The sequence below is a fragment of the Strix uralensis genome, chromosome 37, assembly GCF_047716275.1.
Source record: "Strix uralensis isolate ZFMK-TIS-50842 chromosome 37, bStrUra1, whole genome shotgun sequence".
NCBI classification, from domain to species: Eukaryota; Metazoa; Chordata; class Aves; order Strigiformes; family Strigidae; genus Strix; species Strix uralensis.
In genome coordinates, this window is record NC_134008.1 from 1,939,401 (window position 1) to 1,949,910 (window position 10,510).

General features: G+C 49.3%; 1 protein-coding gene across 1 annotated transcript; it reads right to left on the reverse strand.

Moving 5' to 3' along the window:
- Window positions 1-7,336: 7,336 nt before the first annotated feature.
- On the reverse strand, window positions 7,337-8,317 carry LOC141937124 (olfactory receptor 14J1-like). Its single transcript, XM_074854559.1, has one exon. The coding sequence runs from the start codon at window positions 8,249-8,251 to the stop codon at window positions 7,337-7,339; it is 915 nt and encodes a 304-aa protein (XP_074710660.1). The 5' UTR covers window positions 8,252-8,317.
- Between the last annotated feature and the right edge of the window lie 2,193 nt (window positions 8,318-10,510).

Consider the following 10,510-nt stretch of genomic DNA (forward strand, 5'->3'; position numbering starts at 1 on the left):
TTTTCTTTCTTTTAGTATTTCTGAATTATTTTATAATAACAAATTGCTGTTAGTTATTAATAAACCTAGATTTCTTACTAAATATTACCGTGTCAATACTTTCATCCGCGACAACTTCCCAGTCAAAACTGGATCCCCTGACCCTCTCCCTGTACAAACCGGACCCTTGATTGTCTCCCAGTGCAGAATGGGCATTGTCCCAGTATAAACTGGGACCTTATTTTAGTACAAACTGGTTCCCCTGCCCCCTCCCAGTAGAGACTGAGCCCATTCCCAGTACAAAGTGGAACCTCTCATCCCCTCCCAGTCCAGAATGTGGTGAGTTCCAGTCCAAACTGGATGCCCTGACCCCCTCCCACTATAGACTGGGCACAGTCCCCGACCAAACTGGTTCCATTTATCCCCTCCATGTTAAGACTGGGCCCCATCCCAGTACAAACTGAAACCCCTGGCACCATCCCCAGTAGCAGCTGGGATCTGTCCCAGTACACACTGGCCCCTTTCACCCCTGCCAGGACACACCAGGCCCCTTCCCAGTCCAAACTGGATGCCCACATGTCCTCGCAGTCCAGAATATGGTGGTCCCAGTCCACCCTGATACCCTCCCAGTACAGACTGGGACCCTTCTCAGTCTACACAGAATCCCTGGATCTTGTCCCAGTCCAGACTTGGCCACTCCCAGTACAAACTGGATCATCTGTCCCCATCCCCAGTAGAGACCAGGCCTCTTCCCAGTACCAACCAGATCTCCTGTTCCCTTCCAGTACAGACTGGGCCCTCTCCCAGTACAAACTGGATCCCCCAGTGCCTCCCAGTACAAACTGGAGTCCATCTCTGTAGCCCTGGGCTCCCAGCACGGCCATCTTGGAAACCCAGTCAAAAGGGAATTCAAGGGCAGTATCATAAGATTTTATTATTTGGGGAATAAGTAGAAAATCAAGATAATGGGTGGTCCTGGCTGGGTTTAGTAAAGGAGTTGTAGATAAATCTGAGATATTTCACATCCTTTTTCCCTTATATTTTACCAATTCTCCTTAATCTTGCCTCAAGGCAGGAAAAACAGCCAAAGGACTCAAATCAGGGGCTACTTGAGCAAAATCAAATGTTACTGCTCAAAACAAATGAGATTTATAAATTTGTATATCCGGGGGAGGTGGGGGGGGGGTGGGGGGTGAAAAAGTGTCATTGGCTTCTTTGTCCCTGTCCATGGTCTGTGAAAAAGTTTACATTTTACAGACCAGAGTCAAACTGAAAATGAAACTTTCTTACACACCGATCACACATCTGCTTTTCTGCAAATATTTCAACTTTTGGCCAAAATCTTTATTCAGGGGTTTCATGGTTTGAGCCCAGGGAAAAACTGAGCCTCACGCAGCCGCTCACTCCCCCTCCCCCGCCAGCACTGGGAAGGAGAAAAATGAATCAAAAAAGGCTCAGGAATGGAGATAAGGAGAGGGAGGGGTCACTCACCCATTATGGTCACGGGGGAAAAAGACGGGTTCCTTAGGGGAAGAAAAAAATCACTTTAATTAAAAATACTAATGATAACAATGTTTAACATCAACATGAAGCATTATTGTATCTTAAAAACACCTCCCCTCCCTTCTTCTCCACAAGAAAGAACTTCAAAATATTTATACACTCCAAACCACATGATTATGTAATTACTACAGTGATTATTGATTAGTTACTTATCACTTCTACCCCTCATTGGTCAGGAACACGCTCGCTTCGATTTAAAGTTACAGTGAGTTTTTAATTTTCTGCGCACGCTCCAAGGGTTGAGGGTTTTATTTGGGCAGGGATCTTTGAAGCACCGGGTGGGTCCAAAGGACACTCTAATCTCCAATTAAACTAATTTACGTTCAACTATTTTAACAAGCTTCTGTGTACCAGGACGTTTCTCTTCTTCAAGGACAGTAGCTCCTGAATAGACGTTTCTTTCTAATTATCATTGATGGTTTGAAGAACAGACTGAGTGAGCTGATGTGGCTAATCTGTCCTTGGGTTTGATGAGAAACACCTGTATGGACAATAATACGTACTACATGCCTTTGGGTGTGATGAGAAACAGTTGTGAGGCCTACAATGTGTGAGGGAAACAGTTGTGTGTCTTACAACATGCGATGAGGAACTGTTTTGCGTCCTACAATGTGTGAAGGAAACAGTTGTGTGGCGTGTAGTGTGTGATGAGAAACAGTTGTGCAACCTACAGAGGCACTACCACCATTGGCTCGGCCTTGACAAAAGGCGGGTCCAACTTGGAGCTGGGGGAGCTTTGAGAAACTTCTCTCAGGGGGCCAACACTGTATCCCCCTCCACCACGACCAAAAATCCCGCCACACACACAAACCCAGCACAAGGGCTTGATGCAGATGCCCACAAAATGGTGGTCCCTGCACAGGGGGACCTGAAGCCCCGACATGGGACTGGGAAATGTGACCCTGGGCTGGTGGGAGAATTTGTGGAGCAGGAGCTGGTGGACAGGCAGGGTGGGCAAAAGCATCTTGGTCGAGACAACTCGTTTCTCTCCCTTGAGTAGAAAAGTCTGGAGAATTGCACCCAAACTGCCCAGCGCTGGAGGAGGATGAGGAATGAGTGGGTCTAGATGCTGCAGAGCCTGCTTGGAGATACTCCTATAACCCAGAAACACTGGGATTAGCGCAGAATTTGTTCTTTATAGAAGAGCGTTTAATTTATTTTGTCTTGTTGATTCCCTCTGTGAATCAAGGCGGCTTGTGACGTCGGGGTGTGAGTGAATATGGACAGAGTCTGGGCAGGGGGTGCTTTCGGGGTTCTTTGCGTCTCTGCTTCACAAAAAATGTGTTTTGCTTTGGTCTAAGGCCATCTCCACTGTGGAAAGTGGCCTTCAGAGGAGATAAGGTGGACTTAATATACAGCAGAGGAGTGTATTTTATTGTTTATTGAACCATGCCTTGCGTTGATTTCACTTTTTGGCAATTAAACATCATTCTGTGTCCATGTGCATGTTGTTTTCCAAACACAGCAGGTGGGAGTTGGTGTCAATGGGCTGAAAGATGCAGCTACAGCCTGTCCTGGAGAAAGCTCAGCTTTGAACAAAGGTGCTGGAAGTCCCAGGGGGCTGATGAGAGAAATGTGGAGTTGGAGGTAGGGACAAAGATTGCCCACAGAGTGTCTGACATAGAGGGTCTTGGCTTCCCGACATATTCAGCCTCTATCAGGAGATGCTCAGGATCAATATCCATTGGAATTTGCTGATTCACTTAATGTGTGAGCAGAAAAATTTTTCCTAAGCAAATTCTTTTGTTATATCAAAGCAGGTATTTGAGTACAATCAATCTTACCTAGAATTAGGGAGATATTCTATTAATGTATATTGTGTGTTAGAGTCCCATGTACTTACAGTCCCTCCCCATAGTTTGATCATGCAGATAATTAATCTCCATCCTTTTGTTGGATTCGGAGCCTCAGGGGTCCAGTCGATTTTGATTCCCATTGCTGTTTCGGGGCTCCTTTAACTTGAGTGTGATGCATCCACGATGATCGTTCTTTAATCTTGATGGATATATGTAGGAGTCTGGGCCGCGCTGGGGGAAAGTTAGTGCAGGCAGAAGAATGCAAGGACGAAGACAAGGCCAGCAAAATAAGGCTGGCAAAAACACACAAGATAGCAGATAAGTGAGAAACACCTGTGGTCAGCAAAAGCACACAAGTCTGAGCAAAACAGGGTATGAGATAAGGGAGTTTTGACAAGTTTGGGGCTTTACGTGCTAATTGCAATTAACCAATGCAAATGCTTGTAGAGGCGCATGAACAGTGCGTGCATATAACCTGTAGCCTATTAGAAGATAGATGAGGGCATGTACGGAACTTAGTAGAGTATAAATGTAACCAGGATTGGAAAAATAAAGATGGACGATCTGATCATCACATTGGTCTTGTGTCGTTCCTGTTCCCGCATGGAGAAATAAGGACCCCGGCTAATGGTGACCCTGACAGATATATGTGAAGTTAGTAGCACCTGAAATGGACCTTCCCATTTTGGTTCCAGAGGTGAATCTGAAAAAGATCTTATATACATAATCACCAGGTTTCATCTCCAACCTGGGTTGATGTTCCTGCTTGTATCACATATGGTCTCACATATACTATTTCAAAAGAACTTAATCCCTCCTTAGTTCTGGGTTTGGATCTGATCCTTAGAAGGCCTAAGGGCAATGCTTGGGGCCAGGACAATCCAGCTTCCTGGCCTAGTTTTACTATTTGTAATTTAATTAAATGATTCATTTTTTCTACTTGACCACTTGTTTGTAGATTATATGGGGTATGTAATTGCTAATTTATTCCTAAAAGTTTACTGCTGGATAATTTTTGCCACAAAATGTGATTCCCGATCTGATGATATTGTTGCTGGAACTTTAAACCTTGGTATTATTTCTCGTAACAACACCTTAGTTACTTCTCTGGCTTTATTAGTTCAGCAAGGGAATGCTTTTGGCCACCTGGAGAAGGTATCTGTCAGAACCAAAAGGTACTGAAACTCCCCTTTTCTTGGGAGTTCAGAAAAATCAATCTGCCATTGTTGTCCTGGGTAATTTCCTTTCCCTATTCAAATGCAAACAATAATTGAGTTTCGGAGCACAAAGGCAAGCAAAAGAATGCATCTTTTAGGTCTAGCACAGTAAACCAAGCCAATTCTGGTACTAATCTAATTAATACTGTATATGGGTTCGCTACAACAGGATGCCAATTTCCTCCTCTCTTATTGCTATATACTCTCCATGCTCTGTCCAACAAGGACTCCAAATTCCTACTCTCTGGCAGTTTCAGCTTCTGCAGCTTCTTTCAAATGTCATGTGCTAATAATGACACTAACTGTCGTATTCCCACCTTTGATCCTGGATCTAAGGGTGTGTCACCTCATGGTATCCCGCAGCCTATCCAGGAATTCTGATGAAGTATCTTTAGGTCCCTGCCAAACGGCGTATAGGGCCGCACAGTTAATTGCTTTCAGTACAGCCCGCTCCATGCCCCTTACAATCCAATCTCTATGTGCATTTAGCAATCTCATATGGGCTCCTCTGTTGGGGTCCCAGCACGGGTGTTTTTATTAGAAACTGAAAATGCTTGGTCACCCCAACAGAGTCACTTCGATACCCCTTTGCTGTACTTTTCCAAGTTGCAAGATCAAAGGAAGTGAACAGGACTTTTATTCTGACAGCCTCCCCCCCCCACCCCCACCCCCCCATCCGGCCCTGTGGCCTCTCTCAGAGCAGCGGCACCACCGCTCGCTTCTCCCCAGATACGGGGCTGTGAGGCAGGAGCCTGACTCTGGCTCTTCCAAACTTTCACTCTCCTCCTGCCGGCTTCCTACCAGTGGTTTATATTACTCTGGTAAATCCTTTATTGCGGCCCCTTTCTCTTTCCCTTCCTTCTTATTTTCTTTTTCCAGTGCCAGCACTAGTGGATCTTGTGGGGGTGCCAGGCCACAGCCTGTTTGATATTCAGGATGGTCTCGGAGGGTGAAAAACATGTCTGCATAGGAGACTTCATCCCTCCTTAAAACAGCACCACTTGTAGCAGGGTGTTATAATTCAAGGACCCATTAAGGGGACATTTTTCCCCTCATCCAATTTATACAGGGGCCACCACTCACTGCAATATTTTATTAGTGTCTTTTTATTCACACTTGCACCTGGAGGTCCCCCTATCTTATTCCAGCATTTTAAAATACAGCCTAGGGAAATCTTTGATTATTCCCCCACTCTGGCCGCTTCCCATCTTGTCTACTTTACCTTAAAACGCTACCCGATAAGCTGACAATATCCCCCTCAGGCAGATGGTACAAAGGTGCACTCTCCCCACAGAGTATGCGGGACAACCAGATGATCAGGCCCAGTCAGCATGGGTTTATGAAAGGCAGGTCCTGCTTGACAAACCTGATCTCCTTCTACGACAGGGCGACCTGCTTATTGGATGAGGGACAGGCTGTGGATGTAGTTTACCTTGACTTCAGTAAGGCCTTTGACACCGTTTCCCACAGCATTCTCCTGGCAAAACTGGCTGCTCGTGGCTTGCATGGGCACACGCTTCGCTGGGTAAAACACTGGCTGGATGGCCGGGCCCAAAGAGTTGTGGTGAACGGAGTTAAGTCGAGTTGGCGGCCAGTCATGAGTGGTGTCCCCCAGGGCTCGGTTTTGGGGCCACTCCTGTTTAACATCTTTATTGATGATCTGGACGAGGGGATCGAGTGCACCCTCAGTAAGTTTGCAGATGACACCCAGTTGGGTGGGAGTGTTGATCTGCTCAAAGGTAGGGAGGCTCTGCAGAGAGATCTGGACAGGCTGGAGCGATGGGCTGAGGCCAACTGGATGAGTTTCACTAAGGCCAAATGCCGGGTGCTGCACTTGGGCCACAACAACCCCCAGCAGCACTACAGGCTTGGGGAGGAGTGGCTGGAGAGCTGCCAGTCTGAGAGGGACCTGGGGGGGTTGATTGACAGCCGGCTGAACATGAGCCAACAGTGTGCCCAGGTGGCCAAGAAGGCCAATGGCATCCTGGCTTGTATCAGCAATAGCATGGCCAGCAGGGACAGAGAAGGGATCTTTCCCCTGTGCTCGGCACTGGTGAGGCCGCCCCTCAATGACTGGGTTCAGTTTTGGGCCCCTCACTCCAAAAAGGCCATTGAATGACTTGAGCGTGTCCAGAGAAGGGCAATGGAGCTGGTGCAGGGTCTAGAGCACAGGTCTGATGGGGAGCAGCTGAGGGAACTAGGGTTGTTTAGTCTGAAGAAAAGGAGGCTGAGGGGAGAACTCATGGCCCTCTACAACTCCCTGAAAGGAGGTTGCAGAGAACTGGGGATGAGTCTCTTTACCCAAGGAACAAGCCATAGAACAAGAGGTAATGACCTCAAATTGCACCAGGGAAGGTTTAGACTGGATATTAGGAAGCATTTCTTTACAGAACAGGTTGTTGGGCATTGGAATGGGCTGCCCAGGGAGGTGGTGGAGTCCCCATCCCTGCCGGTGTTTAAGAGTAGGGTCAACTTAGCGCTGAGGGATATGGTGTAGTTGGGAACTGTTAATGTTGGGTTGATGGTTAGACTGGATGATCTTCAAGGTCTTTCCCAACCTAGATAATTCTGTGATTCTGTTTGGGTAGAAATATAATAACCACAGATTAACCCAAAATTATAATGACAGCGACAATAATAACAATGATAAAGAAAACACTCATGATGACATAACAATAACAACAACAACAGCAACTATTACTACTACTATAGGCTTGAAATGGAATGCTCTGATAGTTATTTGCAGAGAGTGATGGGAAGCTTATCATTATAGTGAAACAGTCATGAAATCAGTTTCCTCAGGGCATCCTTGGTCTCCTGGTTCCTCATGCTGTAGATGAGGGGGTTCAATGCTGGAGGCACCACTGAGTACAGAAATGACACCACCAGGTCCAGGGTTGGGGAGGAGATGGAGGGGGGCTTCAGGTGGACAAACATTATAGTGCTGATAAAGAGGGAGACCACAGCCAGGTGAGGGAGGCACGTGGAAAAGGCTTTGTGCCGTCCCTGCTCAGAGGGGATCCTCAGCACCACCCGGAAGATCTGCACATAGGACACCACAATGAAAACAAAACATCCAAAACCTAAACAGACAGTAACCACAAGAAGCCCAACTTCCCTGAGGTAGGAGTGTGAGCAGGAGAGCTTGAGGATCTGGGGGATTTCACAGAAGAACTGGTCCAGGACATTGCCCTGGCAGAGTGGTAGTGAAAACGTGTTGGCAGTGTGCAGGAGAGAATTGAGAAACCCACTGCCCCAGGCAGCTGCTGCCATGTGGACACAAGCTCTGCTGCCCAGGAGGGTCCCATAGTGCAGGGGTTTGCAGATGGCAATGTAGCGGTCGTAGGACATGACAGTGAGGAGAGAAAACTCTGCTCCAATGAAGAAGAGAAAGAAAAAAACTTGGGCAGCACATCCCAAGTAGGAGATGGCCCTTTTGTCCCAGAGGGAATTGGCCATGGCTTTGGGGAGAGTGGTGGAGATGGAGCCCAGGTCAAGGAGGGAGAGGTTGAGGAGGAAGAAGTACATGGGGGTGTGCAGGTGGTGGTCACAGGCGATGGCGGTGATGATGAGGCCGTTGCCCAGGAGGGCAGCCAGGCAGATGCCCAGGAAGAGCCAGAAGTGCAAGAGCTGCAGCTCCTGTCTGTCTGCGAATGCCAGGAGGAGGAACTCAGTGATGGAGCTGCTGTTGGACATCTGCTGCCTCTGGACATGGGGGACTGTCAAAGGAGGAATAAGCAGTGAGAAGTTAAGGTAGACTTCTCTGAGCAAAATATCCTCCACTTCTCACAGAACCCCCCCAAACTGCTTCACATCTTCCAGGAAACCTTTGACATGTCCCCTTATTAGCTCTGTCTGGTGTTGGCCGAGGGTACCGCAGGCATCAGGGGTCTCTGCTGGGGGCTCTGGAGGAATCAGTCCTACCCTACAACAGCAGGCAAATAGGAACATAGGGTGATATCATATCAAATCCACTTTTGATATCGAAGACCTTTGCCTCATTATCCCCTAATTCATGTGACTGCAGAGCAGACCTGAAGCGATTTTTTGTTTGTTTAGTCTCTTCTAGTGGCCCACCACACCTGAGGAGTGTTTTTAACTCAGAGATCCTTGGCATTTCTGCTGCGCTCCATGGTGGAGTCTTGTGGGTCCTTAGAGAAAAAGGGCCTGTCCCTTCATGCAGAGTGAGGACAGCTGCTGTGTCCATCAGTCCTATTCACAGCTGCCTTGTGTGGCACCTCTTTGAGCTGGAGGACAATCGCACTCAGGTGTTCCCTCCAAAAGAGACTGGACCCTGCTGAGAGCAGAGGACCTCAGCTCTCCCCTCCCAGCCAGGGACACAGAGGTGTCTTTACAGCTGCCCACATACAGCCACCCAGCAGCATTTCCATGTCCTTAGCACTGAGATGTCTTCTCCAGGGGGTTCCTAGAGAATTCAGAATGCCATGGGGCAGCTGTGTCCTTCTGGAGGGCAGCCTGCAGCCAAGCAGGACACCCCAGGGAAGGACTTGATGAGCCAAAATTGTCATGTCATGAAGGGAGGGTCAGTTCATTGCCCACCCCACCCACTGCAGTGGCCAGAGCCCCAGAGTAAAGCAGGGGACTGGGATGCTTTTCCTCAGATCCAATGGCATGACAGAACCTGCAGCGTCAGTGTCTGAGCTGCGCTTGAGGCCTCCACCTCCACACCAGGGAGTGCAGCAGTAAGAAGAAGGGCAGCAGGGAGAAGAGGGGAAGAGGCCAAAATACTCATGCCAAGGAAGGCAGCACAGGGAGACAACGCTGGACACTCAAGTATTTCTCCTCCTCTGTTGTCAGGGTTCTGGGAGGGCAACTCATGACCGTGTCCCTGGGACATTAATGGTGAGGGGCTCTACTGGGTGGGAGAGGAGACCAGGGATTTGTTCCCTGAAGGTGTCTGCACTGCAGGGAATGGCAAAGAGTCACCATCCTCCCACGGCATTACTGGTAGAAACTCCCTCACAATCCTGCCCATGTTTCTGCTGCTTGGAGCTGTCAGCCCCGGGAGCTGTTTGTCCCTAAGTCTCCTCCCTGTCAGTGCTCACAGCCCCCATCCCACCCGCTGTGTGCTCAGCTCTGCCCTGCAGATCCCTCCTGGCAGCAGGGCCCTGCCCAGGGGTATCTCTATATGTGTGCAGGGTCATAGGAGCAGTTCAGACAACTCCTAAGGAGAACTGGGGTCTCGGCGCCTTCTCCAGAATGGAGAAATGAATTCCCATCTACCTCTGTCCACCAAAGCCACGAACAGGGGAAAACTCAAAGCACAGACTCTTTCCTTTTCAGTTAATGGCTGCCAAAGGCTCTCACTGTATGTCCTAGGAGTGATCCGGAGCTGTCAGCAGCCCGGACCCACACACACCCTCTCCACAGCAGAAGGACCCTGCTCTGCCAGGGGTCTCTCCTTCCCACCACAGCTTCTCCCCAGGCAGGCTGAGTGCTGACCCTGGCTGGCAGCAGAGTCCCTGCCCCAACACACAGCCCCTGGGCTGCAGGGACCCTGCTCTGAAGGACAGCCCTGGGCACCCCTGGCTGCACCCCTGGCTGCACACCCCTGCAGCCGTCCCCGGGAGAAGGCAGCTGCCATGGCCTGTCCCTCTGACAGTGCAGCAGGGAAGCCCTGCTCTGGATCACGTCCTCCTCCTCCAGACAGGAGGGAGATTCCTGGCGGCTGTACCAGCTTCACCAGATCCCTCCATGACCCACAGCTGCATTGCCCTGCACCCACAGACTTACTGTGTCAAGGGCTGTGAAGATTTCTCCTCCAGTGAGCTCTCAGCATCCTCCCACTCCCATCTGCCTTTCCTCTCTCTGTGCCCGGCTCCTCTGCCCTCGGTGCCTGCAGGCAGTGCCCTCAGCCCTGCTGCACTTTGCAGAGGAGCTGCTCCTGGGCAGAGCTGTCTCTCAGCAGCACTGCCCACTTGCCCTGACCTCCCT